Source organism: Podarcis filfolensis, assembly GCF_964270895.1.
Source record: "Podarcis filfolensis genome assembly, chromosome: 6".
Classification (NCBI taxonomy): Eukaryota; Metazoa; Chordata; class Lepidosauria; order Squamata; family Lacertidae; genus Podarcis; species Podarcis filfolensis.
In genome coordinates, this window is record NC_139609.1 from 64130296 (window position 1) to 64151452 (window position 21157).

At 43.0% G+C, this 21157-nt stretch overlaps 2 protein-coding genes across 3 annotated transcripts in view; one reads left to right on the top strand and one right to left on the bottom strand.

The window, feature by feature from the left end:
* The window catches only part of ST7L (suppression of tumorigenicity 7 like), a 40385-nt gene extending 38286 nt beyond the window's left edge, over positions 1-2099 (bottom strand). For both annotated transcript variants that reach the window (XR_014549028.1, XM_083617460.1), the window contains exon 1: positions 1810-2099. Coding sequence is in view for 1 of the 2 variants with exons in the window: in XM_083617460.1 (XP_083473586.1) it covers positions 1810-2017 (208 nt within the window). In the remaining variant the exon portion in view is untranslated. The remainder of the gene's footprint in view (positions 1-1809) is intronic.
* Positions 2100-2938: 839 nt separating this feature from the next.
* Positions 2939-20904, top strand: CAPZA1 (capping actin protein of muscle Z-line subunit alpha 1). Its single transcript, XM_083617568.1, has 10 exons — positions 2939-3077; positions 9664-9727; positions 11248-11299; positions 11609-11672; positions 13077-13283; positions 14108-14187; positions 15101-15179; positions 15785-15856; positions 17297-17359; positions 19839-20904. Exons 1-10 carry the CDS (start codon positions 2943-2945, stop codon positions 19977-19979), a joined length of 957 nt encoding a protein of 318 aa, XP_083473694.1. The 5' UTR covers positions 2939-2942; the 3' UTR covers positions 19980-20904.
* Positions 20905-21157: the final 253 nt, after the last annotated feature.

The following is a 21157-nucleotide window of genomic DNA, read 5'->3' on the forward strand; positions in this document are numbered from 1 at the left end:
TTAGGCCTACTGATTGTTATTTAGCAAGAGATTAGTAGATAAAAAGTCTAAAGAAAATGAATATGGTATGTTGACAATGAGAAATTGACAGCTCTTATATTAGTGTCAGTCTCACAATTTAACCAGTATAGCTAGTTATGTCTGAACAAGTCTACCTTCCTGGGCTTTTGAAACCACAGAATGCAAGAGACAAAGTCTTAAACACACAAACTAAGACCAAGTTAAAAGCAGGGCATGTACATTAAGCCCTGAGGGGGATCCTAAGGTAAAAGTCAACTTAACTTGATGTAGTGCTTCATGTGCTGAGTATGGCAAAACTCAGTAGGCCCACCAGGCAAATAAATAAGCAGACTCTCCTTCATTCCCTAGAACTTTAACCCATGAACACATTGTTCTGAAGTTAGGCAAGTATTGAGGATGCGAGTGGCGCTGTGGTCTAAACCACTGAGCCTAGGGCTTGCTGATCAGAAGGTCAGCGGTTCAAATCCCCACGACGGGGTGAGCTCCTGTTGTTCAGTCCCAGCTCCTGCCCACCTAGCAGTTTGAAAGCAGGTCAAAGTGCAAGTAGCTAAATAGGTACCACTCTAGTGGGAAGGTTTGCCAGAAGCGGCTTAGTCATGCTGGCCACATGACCTGGAAGCTGTCTGCGGACAAACACTGACTCCCTCGGCCAGTAAAGCGAAATGAGCGCCGCAACCCCAGAGTCGTTCGTGACTGGACTTAACGGGCCAGTCACCTTTACCTATGCATGTATCATCATGCTTTGGGATGTTTTATTAAAATACCCGATACTAAGGATGTAACCATATGACATAAGTCCCATTGAATATAATGGCACTTACTTTTAAATAAACATGGAGAGGATTGAGCTGTAAGTCATGCTGTATCCTGGCCTGCAGACTTAAGAGTGTGCTTTTGACTCCCCAACCATTAACTTTGGACCAACAAAATATTATGAGACTTAGCATCTATGTAAGGCCTGCAATTTAAAAAGCAACAAAAGGGGAGTATGGAGCTCACTGCTCTAATAAAAGAATAGTGACTGTGTGTAAATTGCAGCTTTCAAACAACAGGTCTAGTTTCTTTCTGTTTTGATGACACAGCGGATCTGACAGCTGGTAGTATAGATGCTGTCATCATTCAGGGCTTGCAGACAGCAACAGATGATAGAAAGCTTTTTTAAAAAAAAATCTGACAAAGGGAAGAAATCATGGACTACAGACTGACTTGCAATCTTTAAAATAAACAGACACAAAGAAAAAGTGGAGAACCAGATTTAAAACCAACTTGGCTTACAAATAGCTTGACAAAAAATAATGAGGCCCCCGAAGGACAGAAGCACTTAAATACACACCAAAACACAAAGGAGAACAGAGCCCAGGAGACCTGCAAGAACCAATCCTTTCTGATAATACGACCCTTCTTACGAAAACTGTATTTGTATGCAACCAACCCCAAGGTAAGCACATCCCAGATTTTAGTGTGAGGCAAAGTCATAGCTCTAGAGAAGCCTGTTTTCACCCGCAGGGCTCAGCCCAGAAATGAGCGGCGTAAAGCCAGTTTCACGGAGCACGTGCAGAGTTCTTTCCACAAACGGCACCTCAAGCACCTGAGATTAGGGCTGAAGAGTTGAGGGGCAGCGAGTAGCCGAAACAGACCCCTAACCGGGCGCCCCAAAGCCCCCCACCCCTCACGTCCATAGCAGCGGAGGGAAAGGAGGCGGGCCAGCCCGCGCCCCCCCGGCGGCGGAGTCCCCTCAGCGCCCACAGAGCTGCTCTCCCCTCCCGCTCCCCCCGAGCAGCCCCTCACCTGCCGCCAAGTTATCCCGCAGCCGGAGCGGGCCTCGCAAGAAGTAAAGGAGCCCGAGCGCCGCCAGCAGGGCCAGCGCCCGCGCCCAGGGTCCCCCCGCCAGTCTCAGCCTCTCCCACCGCCGAGGGCAGTGGCTGGGCAGCTGGGAGGAGGAGGAGGAGGAAGGCGCCGCATCCCCATCCACAGGAGAAGGACCACTCTCCGCCATGACTCCCGCCCTTCGCTCGCTCAGGCCTGGCTGGCTGGAGGAACGGAGGGAGGGAGGGACTAGCCGGGCGCGCCGCCGCCTGACTCTGGGAGAAGCGGGAGCGCGCCCGCTGTTCCGTCTCTTGTCCCCCGCGCACGTGCCTGTTAGCCGCCTTCGCGGGGACCCCTCGGGGCTACACCACCGCCGCCGGCCTGCTTTAAAAGGGGCGCTTTTGTTCTTTCCCTTTTTTTAAGGGCTGCCATCCCGTGCAGTTTTTTTCATTAAAAGGGACGCGGCTCCGATTTTTGATTCCCCCCCCCCGTGGGAATTTCTTAAAATTTTATTATTGCTTTTCTGCTTGGAATTGTAAAGTGGTCTTTAAGGGTTGGGGTTTTTTTACAAACGGGATATACATTTTTAATAACTAAGTGCGCTCCACTGAATGCATGCTGTACATGTGAAATGCACAGCACGCAGATACAAGAATGTAGCCTGATAGTCCCTGTTTTTAACCATTAGGAATTTGGGCGAATGGCGTTCTCCCACTTTCCTTTCTTTTTCAGGATGATGGGTGTTTGAGGGGGGGGGGCAGACAGAGAGGCATTTTTTAGCACGCCTTGCGAAATCCACATGCTGTCCGGCGAACGGAACTGGGCTGCTGAATTGCGGTACGCTGTGTCCGCCTCCGATATAATCTGAGCGCTGGGCAGGGTTGCGCCCTGGGGCATTAAATGGGCGTGGCCGGACGACTCCTTCCACATTACAGTAGCTCTGCCCTTATCCATCATGGCGAGCGTAAACGTCACTCAGCTCTACACAGCGAGTAGCGGCCGCCTAGTTGCATTGCTTTGACTTAAAAGGGCAGGCTTGCCCGTACCTAAGATGGCGCCTGTCCGCTTCAATAAGATCCCCTGAAAAGCAAAGAAGCGCATCGCTCACCATTGACATGTGGGCTGGGTGGTGCCTCGCCTCCAGCCACGCCCCCATTCCCAGCGCGCTTTGCGCTGGGCTGACAGGTGGGGCTGGGTTTAGAGAACCCAAAATGGCGGACTTTGAGGATCGGGTGTCGGATGAAGAGAAGGTAATAAGTTGTCCGGGGAAGAGCAGAGGGCTGTTTCTGTGTTCTTCGGGCACAAAACGATTATTTTGTGCACATAGCGAAGCGGTATCCTCCTCCTCGGTTCTTCTTGCTGGTGTTTCTAAGGCTCCTGAAAGTGTGAAGCCTCGTGAGCTGAAGGTTCCTTTTACTTCCTCGATTTCGAGAGACTCGTTTTTTTCCCCCACCCGCCGTGTCTCTTTTAATAAGTTCAACTGCAAGAACATTCGCCAGTGCCTCTTTCGACTGATGGGGGACTAAATTGTATGACAGGCTGTCCCCGATTTCCCGTTTTATTGACATCTTCCTTTGCTTTATGGGAAATGCATACGCTCATCTACGATGCCGCTCTGATCGCCTGATAGTTAGTTACCGGTTTATTTGTTTTACCGGTCCGGTATTTATTTACTACATCTTAATCTTGCCTGTTTTATTGTCACGACAACCTGTGGCGGGGATTGTGCTGTTCCTGTGAAGTGACAACCCTTATGAACGTTATTTTGCGCTTCAGCTGTTGCAGTGTCCCTTGAAGGAATTCCCCAGTGTAGGAGAAATCCCAACATTGTTAGCCTAACAAAATAACATTCCTTGCTAAGAAATGTAGTATTGAACCCACAGTACTCATTTTGTTCTCTCAGGATCACAGGTAAGCGATTTTTGTGGAGAGCTGAGGAGCAGTTTGAAAGGATTGTTATCTCCTATGTATAAATTTCATTGTTGATCCTGGAGAAACAGGTTTTACACGTTTCAAAGCAATTCGCCAGGGTCGGCATTGGGGCAGAAGAAATGTGTGTGCCATATAGGAAGCTATATTTCTCAATCACTTTCAGCTATCCTATTGCCTGTCCAGTCTACAAACATGTCTCTTGATCTTTAATGGAATATGCTTTTGACCCAGGGAATTTTTTCTTTTGCATTTCTGCTATGCCATCAGAGCACCTCTCGCATGGGAAGGAATATAAAGGAGTGCTACATCCAGGCTATGGAATTTGTTTGATCAAATAATAGTAGGTGTGGTTATACATGAATTATAAAAATGTAAGGAAATAATTGTCCTGTGCTAGAGGCAGGAGGTGGAAGCAGTTGAGTGACGGGAACAGTGTCATACAGTTCAGTGTAGTTACGTTAGTTTTTTCACCTTACCTGTGGCTCCTAGACACTTTCTGAGGAAATACAATCATCAAACCTTCTAGTGTTCTAATAAAGGTAATCTTATTTGCTTTCCACCCAAGTGTTTAGCTAGTGACTTGGAAGAAAATGCTTGTTTGATCTGCAACATAGCTGAGAGAACCATGCCAGGTAAAGAATGGCATGGGTGTATGTGTGTGAGAGCGCATACCGTACAGACTACTGCAGCTAATACAGGGCATATACCTACCTTTCTGTTTCAGTTTTCTTCTAACTAAGTCACTTGCAAGGAAGTGGAAATGCAAAATGCTGATCGCTTTACAGATAGATTTGATGGACTCTTTTGCTCCTGGAACTTTATCGTATAGTGTTCAAATTTGAGGGGGGTGGAATATCCATGATTATGACATCTTGACAGCAGGATATGAGAAACAAGGTGTGTGAATACTTGTCTGAGATCGAATATGGTAACTAGGCAGTTTCTTGTCCCTTCTTTCCAGTTGCACATAAGCAAATCGTGTAAGTATGCACATATTTTTGTAGCTCTTCTCTGGTCATGGGCAAGCATCTTAAAGCTAGCCAGAAAGATAGGGAAACAGACATCCACTCCATTCAGTGATTGCTGCTAATCTGCAGAAGTTGCATTTTTGCTTACTTTAGCTTACTTTGGCTACTATGGCAGATGACACAGAAAGTTGAACAGCAGCAAATGAGACCTTGTTTTTATACTGTAGGCCCAGTCTTGGCATTTAATGACTTATTGAGTTCTGCTAATTTCTCCACTGTCCAAACGCTATTCCTTTCAGTTTATAGTACTTAATTTAAATCTGAGTGAAAACAGTTCACAAAGTGCACAGCAAAGAGTTCTTTATGCAAAATTACGGTATTCGGATAGTAAGGTAAAGGGACCCTTATAGGTCCAGTTGTGGACGACTCTGGGGTTGCGGTACTAATCTCGCTTTACTGGCCGAGGGAGCCGGCGTACAGCTTCCGGGTCATGTGGCCAACATGACTAAGCCACTTCTCGCGAACCAGAGCAGTGCACAGAAACGCTGTTTACCTTCCCGCCGGAGCGGTACCTATTTATCTACTTGCACTTTGACGTGTTTTTGAACTGCTAGGTTAGCCGGAGCAGGGACTGAGGAACGGGAGCTCACCCTGTTGCGGTGATTCAAACCACCGACCTTCTGATCGGCAAGCCCTAGGCTCTGTGGTTTAGACCACAGCGCCACCCACGTCTCTTATTCACATAGTAAAGAGATGCAAAAAAAATTGGGCTGAGGGCACCATGAAACCTAGAATCTGTATAGTAAGAAATTACAAGGAAGTGTTGATTTGGATACATTGCATAGTTTAAAACCTGCAGGTTATGTATTGGGAATTTCAGCTTTAAATTTAGTAAGATTGCTGTAGGACATGGCAATGAATTGCTAATTCAGCAAAGCCTAGAATTACTGTAGTCACAATATTCGATTGCAGTCTGTCTGAATATGTAGAGTCTGCATGTACCCATGACAACCCAAATACAGTAACCTTTATTTTGGTGCATTTTCTGCTCCAGAGAAGGGAAATCAATTTCTTCCAGCTTTGTTTTCATGTGAAATTGAAGCAGATGGGGACCTGTCTGCATTAGTACGCTAAGAAAACAGAAGTCAAAATTGCAGGTTGTTGATAAGCTTGAAAATAGTCCTTACCACACCAAATAACTAGAACTTTGCTCAGTTTAACAAAGGCAAATGCATTATTTTTTAGCTTAGCCATAGCTGCTATGCCTTTATTTTTCTAAAGAAATAATATAAGGCTGTGTGATTTAATGTATATGTTTGTTTTTCCCTTGCTGCTTGGACACATTCATAACTTGATATAGGTATCTTGTCAGAGAGAATGGAAATGAAAATAGATTTCAGCACACTGATGAACACACACTTTTTGATTAGTTGAGTTTGGATCTGAAATCTGAAAACAATCAAAAAAAGTTTTAGTACCTGTGATGAATTTGATAGGACTGTGTCCACAATAGATTTGTGTTTTAATAAATTGCTATTAGTTGGATTATAAAAGACCGCAAAAGGGTTGTATTCCTCCCCCCCCCCCCTCTTTCAGTTTCTCATTTTGACTGCTTGTTATTTTTTGGATACCCCGAGAGATAATTGTAGGTGAAGATGGTCAAATGAGGGGAAATGGATCCGATACTCTCCATTGAAATGAATCCTGGTGCTTGTTAGACAAAGTAATATGTTCTTTGAGCACAGTATTTGTAGGAGTGCTTTAATGCAACCAGAGCGTCATGCTTACTGCTTACAGATGCACTTTCTAATAAAAGCACATGCTATAGTTTGAAGGAGCCATCTAGGGCAATGCTTTGGAAAGTCTTGGGGGAAATTACAGGGTAAACTAATTTCTAGACGTTGCTTTTCAGTAATTTTCACCAGGGAATTATTAATGCCCAGCCCCCCAATTAACAGCGGTGGCAGCTTGGGAGTGGTGGGAGGATATACTCCATTCCTTATTCTTCTTTTATACAGATTCATGTTTCAGAATCAAAATATAGCAGTCCCTTTTCTTCCTTGGCATTATGATATGATAGACACAGTGTTCTAGTTCTGTTACATACACCAAAAGGCAGAGGAGGCTTTGTTCCCAGCTATGTGCCTCTCAGGGCTACATCTATGTGGGTGGCGTTTGGGGGGGGGAGGAGGATTGGAGCAGGTTTCTTTTGGGTAATATGGTGCTGCCGTATGTATAAGGCCAACTTGTGCGGTGCTCTTAGAATCATGACAGTACAATTGTGCATCTGTTTCAGGTCCAATGATTCTTACATGGGAGGTTGGGAGAGGGGAAGTACCTCTAGTGGGGGACACGTTGTGCTTCTTCTGGGGAAGTCTGTCCACCTTTGGTCCCAGCCCTGCACTCAGCTTTCACCTAGAAGCTGTCAGCATGAGACAGCGGCCACACTCCAGGAAACAGCTTCAAATGGCCGGCTAAACCAGGTGAGGGTGACTGATGAGTTTCAAACCCTACATGGACTTCCCCTACATGCAAAGACAAGCTCTGGTGGAATGAGCAAATGGCGGGTCTAGTGGTCAAGAAGGTAGTTTCTGCACATGTTGTAGAGGGAAATGAGGGGCAGATGGGGCTTGCCTACCTGGGAAGGTAGCCATAGGAGAAGAAATACAGTGGTACATCGGTTGTCAAACGTAATCCGTTCCGGAAGACCATTCAACTTCCGAAATGTTCAACAACTGAGATGCAATGGGCGGTCAGCAAATTCCATTGAGAAAATGGAGAAACAGGCTTCGTAAGCCGTTTGACTTCCGAGGCTCGTTTGAAAATGGAAGCATTCACTTCTGGGTTTTCAGCATTCGGGTTCCGAATCGTTCGGCTTCCGAGATGCTCGAAAACTCAGGTTCCACTGTACTCTGAGCCTAAACCTCTGCTGCCTTGAGGGATATCTTTGGGAGAAGAAAATGCTAAGGGGTAAACCATCCACAAATCCAGAATGGAGACCCTAAGACGGTTGTATGGCACCTTGTACAGCTAAGCTGGTGCCAAATGTATCGTTTTGCTTTCCTTTGGACCACATCAGCGAGGGGGGGGGGTGTCTTGTCATCTGAGCAGCCCAGGACCTCCATACACATTGCCCTGGCTTGCACCCTCAGGAGGTCACTTCACTGCTGGTAACACAGTGGTTTGACTTCACTCCCGGAGGCACACACCATTCTCTCTTGAGACAGACGAATGCCAACAACAACAAAGCTTGTTTTTATCATCTAACTAGGCATGCCAATGTTTAAATACAATTAAATCTGCCTTGGATCCACGTCATGTGTTTTTTTTTTTCCCTCTGACATGCGTTAAAATTTGGAAAAAGCATATAGATAGTAGCTTTGTGTGATGGTGGGAGTGTATTTTTGCTGAGCAAATGCCGCTTGGGAAACTCACATAGATCAGCTTGTTCACCAGTGTAGGACAATTGAATACAGGCAGTAACCCAGGCTTCTTCAAACTCGGCCCTCCAGATGTTTTGAGACTACAATTCCCATCATCCCTGACCACTGGTCCTGCTAGCTAGGGATCATGGGAATTGTAGGCCAAAAACATCTGGGGGGCCGAATTTGAGGAAGCCTACAGTAATCATTTCATGCAGGGGTTCTGTTCCCAGCCTCCATGCATGTCGGTGGAGCATGTATAAGCACGCCACACCCCGTTCCACTGTCTTCTGGGTCCAAAAGGACCTGCTCATCACAATCGCATATCAGTTGGACCTGCCTAAAATGGTCACCGCCTGTATATGAAGTGGGCTTTAATATCTATGGCTGTAATCCCATGTTTGCTTCCCTCAGAGAAAGTTTTGTTGCTTTATGTATATGTATTACTTTCAATGAAGTTTTTATTCAACCATCTTTTTCTAGCCTAGAAAACATGAAACTCATCCTATATCAATCTCAATCCCTTGTACTCATTTCTAATCTAGGTATCCCTAATATCTCTTTAGATTGGTATCCTTTGTACTTTAGGAGGAATTTGAAGTCCCTCAGTCACCTCATAACTGTTCTGATTTAATGCTGACCTGGAGCATTTGCTTTCCTAACCAGGCATCCTCAGCAAATGAATTGCATCACAGGCAACTGGTGACTGTGGGAGATATATAGTAAGCACATAGATGTCTGAATCCCATTTAAAAAAAAAACAACCTTTGAGGCAATCTGACAGAACTGCAGATATTCCTGAAGTCAACAGTAGAGTATTATTATTACTTCTGCCAAAGTCTGTCATCTTATGATCAATAGTAAAAGAACTATTACTTGAAAATATTTTTTTCACTTTGAGTGCCATTTGACTCGATTTACTTGGATGTTCATTTGATGTGAAAACTAGGCCTGTTGATATATAACGTGGACCTTAGGATCTCGATCACAAATTTTGGGGATGTTAAATTTTTACATTGTGTATGTTTATATGGAAGAGAGGACATGACGACAGATAGTAGATCATAATAAATTTGTTTTAATACCAGAAGGGACAATCTCTCTTCTTTAGGGTATCTATACCTGTAGCAGTTGTGTTAATGAGGAAGTTTCAACATCATAATCCTGCATAAAATGGAAAATCTGAACCTTGTATACATGACTGAGAAAGGTACAGAAGCTCTAACTTTGATTGTCCCCTGTGATTTAATAGTCTTTCAGTGGCCCATTTTATGCATGTTGCAGTTTGCTGTTGCCCACCCCCAAAAGAGGAACATAACTAATTAGTTCGGGGTTTCTCAAATAGGATAACCAGGGACTTTCAAGGGCATCAGTTTGCACTGTTAACTGGATTGCAATATGACACTGCTGTGGCTGCACCTGTTGCAACCATGCATGTTGTGTGGCTTCAACTGCAGCCACTGCTAAATATCTGTTTAAGAGCACAGACTGAAGCCCATCTGATTTATTTGCAGGTGCGTATAGCTGCAAAATTCATCACTCATGCACCTCCTGGGGAATTCAATGAAGTGTTTAATGGTAAGTTAAAAAACCGAAATGATTCATATAAGTTCTCCATTTTATCAGTTAACAAAATAATCACTGAATGCCTATGAGGCGATACTGAACTATTTAAGACCAAAGTTCTTGCTGTTGGGGTTACTGTCATTCAGAAATAGGGAATTTGGTGTTTTTAATAAATAAACTCGCTTTTAAAATGTCTTCTGTACCAAAAATTGCAGATTGCTTGTGAGTGTCTTGGCTTTTGGTGGTCTTGCATTTTATATACGTAGGCCTTTCCCCAACATCTTATTTTTTGTGTGACAGGGCAATTGGGGCTATGCAAACAAATAGCTGCTATGCTGCTGCCTGGTTCAAGTAGCTGGGAAGGAAGATAAAACTACATATGCTGCTTCCTGCTGAGTGAACATGAATGCTTTTATGGTGCCAATATACATGTAAAGTGGGAACTTCAGTTGTTGTTACTTATTATTTATTAAATTTGTATACCGCACTTCATCCGTAGATCTCAGGGCAGTTCACAACATAAAGTTACCTCCAGTAGTTCATAAAGAAAAGGTGTTCAGGAGCCGTGCTTGAACTGTCCAAGTAGCACTTGTATTTTTGTCAACTGCCTCCGTAGTAACATTCAAGATTATTGGTCTTCTCTGGAGCCATTCATGGAAATGCAAAATTTCACACACAAAGGGTATCTGTCCTCCAGTGTGCTCCTTTTTGATATCCAGGGATGCAGGTGGTGCTGTGGGTTAAACCACAGAGCCTAGGACTTGCTGATCAGAAGGTCGGTGGTTCGAATCTCTGCAACGGGGTGAGCTCCCGTTGCTCGGTCCCTGCTCCTGCCAACCTAGTAGTTTGAAAGCACATCAAAGTGCAAGTAGATAAATAGGTACCGCTGCGGCAGGAAGGTAAATGGTGTTTCCGTGCGCTGCTCTGGTTCTCCAGAAGCGGCTTAGTCATGCTGGCCACATGACCCAGAAGCTGTACGCCGGCTCCCTCGGCCAATAAAGCGAGATTAGCTCCGCAACCCCAGAGTCGGTCACGACTGGACCTAATGGTCAGGAGTCCCTTTACCTTTACCTTTTTATCACTGTAGTAGAGAATTTTAGCCTGGTTTTTGTTTAAGAAATAAAGGGGGGGGTTCTGATTCCCACCCACGTAGTCAGCTATATGCTTAGGTACCATCTAAAAATGGGCGTATAATTGATTTCCCTCCACTCCAGTCTGAATAATTCTTTAACTCTTTGAAACCTAATTCTTTGACATATACTGTACTAAGAAAAATACTGCCTCAAAAGGAAATACCTTTCAGAAGTACTTAGTATATCGGAAGATATTCTAAATGCAACACACTTTCTTTATTTTTCTGCTAAAAGCTCTCACATTCCAAAAAAATGAGAACTATTTTTTGTGAACAATTTTTTTTGGTATCCAATCCAAACAATTTGTTGTTCAAACATTTATCTGTGTGCTAGTAAACATTATATTGAAGCAGTGCAATTGTTGCTCATCTGTATGAATGTTTTCTTCTTCTTTTTTAGATGTCCGGTTGCTGCTTAACAATGACAATCTTCTTAGGGAAGGGGCAGCACAGTAAGTACTCCTTATTTTATGTTATTTTATCTGTGTTAGCTCAAGCTATGCAATTTGTTCATAAACCACTTCAGTAAAGCTTGAAATAGGAAGGATGGAGGGATTGTTGTATATAATTGTTTTCAATACTGATGGGAGTTTGTTCAGTATAAACCTGCCAACTATAGAAATTGTATGTTTTCTGCAGTGGTGAAATATTAATAGAGGGCCATAATTTGCAAATATGTTTGAACACAGTAGGGCTATGTGTGTTTTCTTTCTGCAGAGTCAGGATCTAATATTTTCTTACTTGTTTTCTGTCTCTTACAGTGCATTTGCCCAGTACAACATGGATCAGTTCACTCCTGTGAAGATAGAAGGATATGATGATCAGGTAAATTATTCTCCTTTCGATTCTCCATGGTGTTTGCATATTGAACTTCATGTGTAACTAGATATTAAGACCTCTTCTGTGCCTGGTCTCCCCCATCCCCTTTATGCTCGCAAAATGCTTGTTCTTGTGGGAATGATTAAAGGTTAGAGATCTTGGGATGTCATTCAGGTTGCATATATTGGCACTGGACATCATGTGTTTGGTGAAGGAGAGAATTTTGAGCATGCCTGCATTTTAAAGCAATATAAAAAATGTTGTACTGTTTTAAAATGTGGCGCAGTACTGCTTTAAAGTATTGAATTTGGTGAGAAGCTGGAGAGATTATGGCTGGCTTCACTGCTTATTGCCCAAAACCTCCTCCAACTCCCCCTGCAGGAACAGGAAGCTCTATAGCCTCAGGATGGGTGGAATAGGGTGAAGACAAGACTGCACCCCAGCTAAGGGGAATGTGACTTCTGGCTACATGTTGGGGAAAGCAAGCAGGTGATTCATCATGTGCACAAGCTTTCCTTAAATGTGCTTCAACCATATGTTCCCTCCCCCCCCCCCCCCGCCATACCTCTTGCCATTTCTTTACTCCCCCAGAGGACTGACTCGTCAAGCAGCAACTAAGCATGGCTGGCTTTAATGCCTTTAAGGCAGTATCATCTTGAACAAACTGTAGGTATCCAGCACAGCCTCAAAAGCACTTCAGGTCCGAAGGTGGACTTGAGAGATGATACCAGCAAGGTAGTGAAGCAAGAAGAGGGCAGCTGGAGCAAAGGGAGAAAATGCTTCGTCAAGGGCATTGAGGTGGGGTGACAATGATGGGAGGGGGAGGGCTTACCAAGTTTTATGGAGAATATACTAATTAATGTTGAGTTTGAAAAGAGATATAAGGCTTCCTGTTCAGCAAAGCTGTTGAGTAGTCTCTTCCTTGAGGAAGATGCTTGCCTCATAGGGGTTTTCCACCTTCCCAGGAAGCTAGTGGTGGTGCAGGGTTACGCATCAGCCACTGATATGATCCAGTTTTGTGCTTCTGCCTTTCCTTAACTTGTCCCTTTCAGAATTGGGTTACTTAATGTTTCTCAAGGGTCCCTCTTGCAAACAGAGAAGGATCTATCTTTTTTTTTTTAATGTACAGTGGTACCTCGGTTTAAGAACAGCCCTGTTTACGAACTTTGCAAAACCAGAAAGAATGGAATCCAAACGGTGGAAGGGCATCGGTGGTGGGAGGCCTCATTAGGGAAAGTGTGCCTCGGTTTAAGAACGATTTCGGTTTAAGAATGGACTTCCGGAACGGATTAAGTTCGTAATCCGAGATACCACTGTACCTGAAACAAGAGCCAAGGAAGCCTGTAGGAAGGTGCACTCACAATGGCTTGCTAGTGTTCTAACTATAATGGGTTTTTTTTCCTTTTTAAGGTTTTAATTACGGAACATGGTGATCTTGGTAATGGTCGATTTCTAGACCCAAGGAACAAGCTTTCCTTTAAATTTGATCATTTAAGGAAAGAAGCAAGTGATCCCCAGCCAGAGGACACAGATGCAGCGCTGAAGACCTGGAGGGATGCCTGTGATGGTGCACTAAGGGCCTATGTGAAAGATCACTATCCACATGGCTTCTGTACTGTTAAGTATCCAATGTTCTTCTCTGGTGACTCATTGTTCTTATGTTGACTAATGTAAAGAACAGAAAAAGTTGACTCTACCAGTGACATAGATGTCGTTAGCTAACAATAGTAGCACTTTGCTTTTTCTGTGTTGCAATGGGAGGTTAAAAAAGTGTGTGTGCTACTTACACATGGCCTAGAAATATGAAAGCTGAATTAAATAACCTTGAAATGTATTTTATAGGCTTCAACCAACTCCAGCATCTTCCCTATTCTGGCTACAAAATGGAACCAAAATATTCCCTCCCTTTCCCCCTTGACAGAAGGACAAGTGTAAAATGGTGCTGTGCTTAAATGACATACAGTGTATGTCTGACATTAAACAAAATGGAAGAGAAATCCATTTGGATATGCAGGCAAAAAGGGAGTATAGGATAACAAATTAGCACCCAAGTAACACATCATTAGTCAGGAAAGCAGGCTGTTGTGTGTCAGCCTGATGCTCTTTAGAACTGGTTTTACCAAGAAATTGGGTGCCCTTTGGATGTTACAGCTGTTGCATGGGAACTGTTTTTCCATGGGTTTATTACATGGTATTGATGCACTATTTACAAGTCTGTCAGCACATGGACAGGAGCATTTGCATAGCTCTTGCTTTACAATTGTCATCTGACTGAAATTGAGATGACAATTGGGTGGCAATTTGTCTGCTGCTCATGGTGGTGGGCCATGCCTGGAATAAACCTACAGAAAAGTGTATCCCACTCTGCTGCTATAATATCTAAAGCCAGGTGAGTTTGAAGTTTTTGTGTTCTCTTATGTAAGCTTCTCTTCTGGAAATAGGTTTACAGTAAGACAATAGATGGACAGCCAACAGTCATTGCTTGCATTGAGAGTCACCAGTTTCAGCCCAAAAACTTCTGGTAAGCATGTCTCTGATACATAATCTTTATTCAGCACAAATTAATCCACACTGGTCCATATTATCCTTCATGGCTTGAAAAAGGGAACTATCTGCTGTGACTTAATGGACCATCTTCTCTGGAAGTTTAAATTCCTCAGGGGCAGACCTGCTCTTCTTTGGACCAAACTATGTGGACATTAAAAATGCAAATAACATCAGGTGGGGGCTGATAATCTTAATCGTAGCAGGTGTAGAGGGGGGATTTAACCCTTCCATCCTTTGAAGCTGGCATTTGCGCTTGTGTGAAATCACCCATTGGCATTAATAGGGGATTTCCACCCAGAGCAAGTCTCACCTTAAAAGGAAGGATTTTCCTCAAAACCAAAGCACATGATGAAAGGCTTTCTTTGTCGCCTGTGATCCTGATAATCAGGTCCCATCTATGGACTCAGAATTTTTTAAAAAACCAACCTGCATGTGAAATACAAGGAGGCATTTAATATCTAATTTAGCTGAATCAGAAGAGAGGCAGTAGCCTTACTTGTTTCAAAGCCCAAAGGCCTTAACTGTTGCTTTAATCTACTGTCAGAATAAATTACCACAGGCAAATCATTTGTGTTTTGGACTAAGAGCACACTCCTAGTGCTCTTTTGTAAAACTTAATTTTGCCTATTTCATTATAGTTAAAAAAAAACAGTAGTTCACTGGAAGCTCTGCTTTCAGAATGTGGATAGAGTTCAGCTGTGAAGTAGTGTTCATCTGCATAGGAGTTGTCAACTATATAAATTCCAAGCAAATCTGCCTGAACAAGTGAGACTAGTAAACAATTAGCCTGCTTCAATAAACCTATGGTGGAGGGAGGATTTGTCCAGTTCACTTTTGCTCTAAGGAGCTATTTGGTCACGGCAAGTGTCTGCTCTGTTTCTGTGTAGGAATGGGCGCTGGAGGTCAGAATGGAAGTTTACCATCACACCACCTACAGCTCAGGTGGTTGCAGTGCTCAAGATCCAGGTCAGTTATACAGAAGCAATGCCAGCAAATGCAATGAGGCTTCCTTCAGCAGTTTCTACATGTCTTGGCTTAAAGAAAACCTTTCGGTTTAGTCTAGAATGATGAAATTAGTGCTTTGTTGGTTGGTACCTTCCCAGAGTAGAACTTTCGAAGCTACAAGTTAACATGCCTGACTGCATAAAAAGGCTCTCACTGATTTGCATAGCCAAGATGAAATGTGCTGGAGCATGATGCAGCCCCACTTTGGTGTTTAAGGCAACAAAGCCCTGTATTCTGCTTTATCTACAATACAATTGAAATTGAGACTAACTGAGCCTTTTTAAAAGCTTATCGGCGGCAAAGTCTTTGTCTAGTTGGCCATAGTGATTCTTCATGATACAATGGCTGTCCAAAAAAAAAGATATTGGTTGGATCATTTTTTAAAAGACTTTTGGGAAATGATGCATATTATGAGAAGAGGTTAAACTGCTGTTGAGATGTTTAGCTTTGGGGTTGGGAGGTGGAGCTTTCCCTTCTGCCTATAGAGTACTTAGCACAACATAGTCCCCCAGGCAGTGCTAGAGGCTTAAATACTACTTTAAAATATGGGTTTTATTTTAATCTAGGTGCATTACTATGAAGATGGTAATGTGCAGCTGGTGAGTCACAAAGACATACAGGATTCTGTAGCAGTGTCGGTGAGTGCAGCAAGTTTCCGTTGTACTACATATAATTTTACTTCCAAACCTGGGGGGGAAAAGAGGGAAGGCTTTTACTGAAGTGAGTACCATTCTCAAGTAGAAAACTAGTACCATGAACTGCTTATTTAGAAGGAGCAATGCAGGAAGGCATGCTCTATAGATGAATTCATATGTCCAAAACCACTCTATGCTTGAGGGGGTGTTTCTCTGAGGGAGCTCTGCCATTAAGGGGCTGCAGGACTATGCTGCTTTCTCTGGTCTCATCCCTGGCATCTGCAGGGGGGAGCCTACATGTGTATGCTTTCTTAGGATGACATTTTCAGTTCCCTTAGAAATTTACATGCATAGGCCCTGCAGATATTCATGCCTAACACATGGATATCGGGAGAACTGTGTGACCTTGGGAGTGGGACTGTTTCTATCACTCAGGCCAAACTCAAATATCCAAGCAGTTGCTGATGAGTGTTTGTGGGCAGCAGGGCATTTGTAAGAAACACTCCAGGCTTCAGGAAGTATTCTTTCTCCAGGCTTAATGTCAGGAACAACAGCTTTATCTACATGCTGTACCACATTCATACTTTCTCTCAATATATGTTATCACAATCCCAGAACTGCAAAGAAACCATGTTTTTATTGGAACAGTGCTGACGCATACTTGTCCAATTTGCACAATAATTTCCAGAATACATTAAAAAAAAAAAATGTCCAGCAGCACCTTAGAGACCAAGTTTGTTCTGGGTATAAGCTTTCGTGTGCATGCACCCTTCTTCAGATACACTGAAACAGAAGTCACCAGACCATTATATATAGTGGGAGGGTGGGGTGGGGTTTTTCTCAGAAGGGTCGTAGGAGACGGGTGATCTGATATAATGGTCTGGTGACTTCTGTTTCAGTGTTTCTGAAGTACATGCACACGAAAGCTTATACCCAGAACAAACTTAGTCTCTAAGGTGCTACTGGACAATTTTTTTGTTTATTTTGACTTTGTCAGACCAACACAGCTACCTACCTGAATCTAGTTCCAGATTACATATCATCGTTCCCTGTTCCCAAAATTTTAATCTTCAGTGTATTGCTGGGGGAGGTGGAGAGAGAGATCAGGTCACATGTTTGATCTCTTAAGTTGTGTTTTCCTAAAGGACAGCAGTCTCTGCCTAAAACTTGCTGATTTTTTTAACTATGTAGCAAAGGAATTTTAAAACATTCACTGTAGTGGTTTTCAAAACACTAACAGGTACACTAACCAATTCCATTAGTCAGTAATCTGTTTAAAAATAAATCAAAATATAATGTTTATAACTGACTATATCTTGAGGGATTGGGAGCTGTGGTACTCATGTTCACTCCAAAGCTTGGGTGGGAATGTGAGTTCCCCATGGAACTTTAAGATGTTGACCATGTGTTGATATGCTAATTGTTGCCTGTTCATCTTTATAGAATGATGTCCAAACAGCCAAGGAGTTTATTAAAATCATTGAGCATGCAGAAAATGAGTACCAGGTAAGAGTATTGCTCTTTATCAATATTTGTTTTAAATTAACACTTTTAGATTATGGAAAGAACATTTTATATTCTAAGCTGCATCCAGTTATTGCATTTATATCCCAACTTCGTTCTGTAATAGAACTCAGTAGCGGCTTTCATTGGATTCCCATGCAGTCTGTCGTCCAGGCACTGCCTGGACCTGCCGAACTTCAGCAAGTTTCCCACGTTCATGGCCCTTCATGCAATGCCCTATGATAATCTGTGTATTATCTCCCCATTTATGTATTTATTTAGTTACTGGATGCACCATAACTGATAAGGAATGTAGTCTTTCTTCTCTATACAGTCATACATGTGGCTGGTGCCCATGGGGTCTGGTAGGACAGAAGGCAAAGAAGCCAACAGGAGGTGGAGCCAGAGACAATGACAGGCAGAGCCAACTGATCTTAGTTTTGCTCCCCATCCACCTCCTTGCTAAGTTCTGCAAAGGCAACACTGAGACTGAGGGGTAAGAAGCCAACAGCTGCTATCACCTCCTGGACTGGTTGTAAGATGGGAGGGGGGTGGCTAAGGAGGAAATGTTAGTTGGTGGGACAGTGCCTCAATTGTCCTAATGGACCAGCCTCCACTGCAAGCATAATTACAGGGTTTATATAATTATGCAAATTGCCTAATAAAGAAAGATCTGGGGCAGGATTTAAAAGTGAATATAACGATAGAATGGAACTATAAAGAGTAGACTTGAGAACAGAAACTCATGAGCAACAATTCTTTTCCCCATTCCCATTCTTAATTATTTGACTCATAACTCCAGGAAATGGATACTTTCCCCATCATGGTAATGTACACTAGGGGCCTGGTTTCTGACCTGGCTCCCTCCCCACCCCCAATGAAATAGACAGTAGGGCATGACTGTTGGTTAAGTTATTTCAGAATAATTTGTAATTGCAAATGTCTATATTTCCAGAACATAAGCCTGTAGGTAAGGCACAGAACCTCTAGCCTGCCAGGCTTCTAAATCTGGCCCCTAGTGCTTGCGCTATACCGCACCCTCTATATATAGTGGTACAAATTCAGACACTTACCTTACATGTCTACTGGATACATCTACAATTTCCAGGGACATCATACAGTTGTCAGTGTATTTATATCATGATCAGGAAAGTTATAAGCTACTTATCTCTGGTTTGCAGAGAAACACAGATTTGGAGAGCCAGCTTTCAGCTGTTACAATGGGCAGCAACACTTCTACCTGTGGACTTTGTGCCCAGGTCTGCAGTCATGAGCAGTGTGAGCTATAGCAATTTCAGTGATCTCATATATGATGTTCAAAGGTTGCTGCACTGGTGCAGTCAGTGTTCCATATGCAGGAGGAGAGGGGGAAGTATCATAGCAGAACTGGAGGAAACAATACACTTGTCATTCAGAATTAAGAGTGGCTCCAAGTACACAGTAGAGTGTTGAAGCCCTGTCCAGATCAGTATGTGGCAATAGTATTGACAGTCTTTAGACCGTGTTAAGTAGGGTGTGGCAGCAGATCCGTTGTGTAGGAAGAGGCTATTTCTTGCTTTTGAAATCCAATCACTCCCATTCTTTTTTTTTCTACATGATTGCAACAATTCTGGATTTAAGCACATGGATCTTCTGTTACCACTAGTCTGGCTCTTGGTTGTCATTCTTAACCATGCAGCTCACCTTAAGGTCCCAGGTGGATTGCAACACTTTAAACTACAACATGAAAAACAGTTTTAAAATTTACAATTACAAAAATTACCATTGTAAGAAATAGTGTGGGTCCTGAAAATATACATTTCATGTGGGGTTCTTTTTAAAGGAACAAAGGATGCTGCCTTGCACAGAGTCAAATCATTGGTTCATCTAACTCTGCACTGTCTATACTGACTGGCAGGGTTTCAGGCAGGATACTTTCCCAGCCCTACCTGGAAGTGCTTGAGATTGAACCTGAAACCTGTATGCAGATACACTACTAAAGAAGTGTGGCCTTTCCCCAAAGAAAGGAGTCCTAATGTTTCTTTCTTTGCTGTACAGTGTACTAATTTCATGTTTAAGCCTTCACTCAGAAGCTTCCATTGAGGTGACATAAAAAGGCTATACTGTACAGTCGTACTTCGGCTCCTGAACGCCTTGGGAGTTGAACATTTCGGCTCCCGAATGATTGAAAACCGGAAGTAAGTGTTCTGGTTTTCGAACGTTCTTTCGAAAGAATGGAGCTTCCACGGCTTCCAATTGGCTGCAGGAGCTTCGTATCAATCAGAAGCTGCATATTGTAAGTCGAACATTTCGGAAGTGGAACAGACTTCTGGAACAGATTCTGTTCGACTTCCAAGGTATGACTGTACTTCTACCATTTGTTTGGCCATGTTGGCTGAGTGTACCAAGGGGTAGCTAAAACATGTCAAGAGATAACCAGTCTTAAGGGAACTTGTTTATGTAGCATCAAGCTCTAACCTCTAGTTCACTAACTTGTTTACAGACAGCAATCAGTGAAAATTATCAGACAATGTCAGATACCACGTTCAAAGCCTTACGTCGCCAACTGCCTGTCACCCGCACCAAGATTGACTGGAACAAAATCCTCAGCTACAAGATCGGCAAGGAAATGCAGAATGCTTAAGGACAGAGCAGAGGTGGTGTAGGCAATGTTAGCATGCAAAGAAAGCAAAGCAAAGGTGGTCCTATGCCAAGTAGGTGGGTTCTCTAGTATGTTGGCACTTGTCTAGGGCTTTCAGACTTAACAGGTTTTCTAGCCTTATGGAGGACTGTCAACACACAGCATTGTCTTGTTTTCCGTTTCCCTGCCATGTAAACATAAATTTCCTTTGTAAAAGTAATCATGCATTTCCTAGTAGGCTTTCTTCATTTGGCCACTTTGGGATCAGCACGATCAATCCTTATATTGGTTGGTAAACTTCTTTGCTGAGGAAGTCCTACTAGAAATGCAGGCTGGGTAGTGCTGGAAATATTGTTTCCTTGCCACCAGTCCAGGTATTGTATTCAGCTTAATGGGACTGCTGGCAGCTTTAAGGTGCTGCACTGCACCAGATACAACTTGTCATGACCTGTCCCTCCCCCCCCCAAAAAAAAACTGCCAATCACCACCTAGCAATATCCTCTAGGCTTAGCTTTTCATGTTTGCAGGTTGTTTACAAGATTTCTCCCAGAAATCCCAAGAAGGCCAGGTCCTCTGGAAAGGTGTTTTTTGGGAGGAGTTGTTTTTGTTTTTTAAATCCAAAGACTTGAGCCACATTCTCTTCAAGTGAACTACTTTTTTCTTTGTTCTTTCCTGGAAGTACGGTTAATTTAGACATCTGCATTTTTACAGGATGGGTTCTCCATTTTCCTTTTTTAATACTTGTCTGATTGCTGCAGAGATGTTTTGTTTAGATGGAGGAAGAAATTACAGAAATGAAAAACTGTAAATGTTTAATGAACTTTGGGTTTCTTGTGCTTTAATGCTTTGTGGCAAGTTCATTGCATTTGTCCCAGAGATGTATGAATGGACGTGTCTAAATGGTCAATAAAAGATTTGCACCAACGCATTTCTTCGTGTCACCAGTCTTTTGACATGCTCAGAAAACACTGCTTGGTTGACTATTTGTTGAGATTTTAAATCCTTAAAAACTTTGGATATACTGGGAATTGGTTCCTAACATGAGAATGTTTGCTAAATTGGACCAAAGGCCATTTAGTCCTGAATGCCAATTCTGATACCAGATCGCCAACCATGCTTTGTTGTTTTATTCCCAACACATTTTCTCTGATTGCAGTATTTGTCAGGGGTAATCATTATTG

Coding starts and splice junctions, on each gene's coding strand:
- CAPZA1 (XM_083617568.1), top strand. CDS start 2,943: ATGTGGGCTGGGTGGTGCCTCGCCTCCAGCCACGCCCCCATTCCCAGC. Junction 13,284..14,107: donor ATCCACATGGCTTCTGTACT/GTTAAGTATCCA, acceptor TTCTGGAAATAG/GTTTACAGTAAGACAATAGA. Junction 15,180..15,784: donor TTGCAGTGCTCAAGATCCAG/GTCAGTTATACA, acceptor ATTTTAATCTAG/GTGCATTACTATGAAGATGG.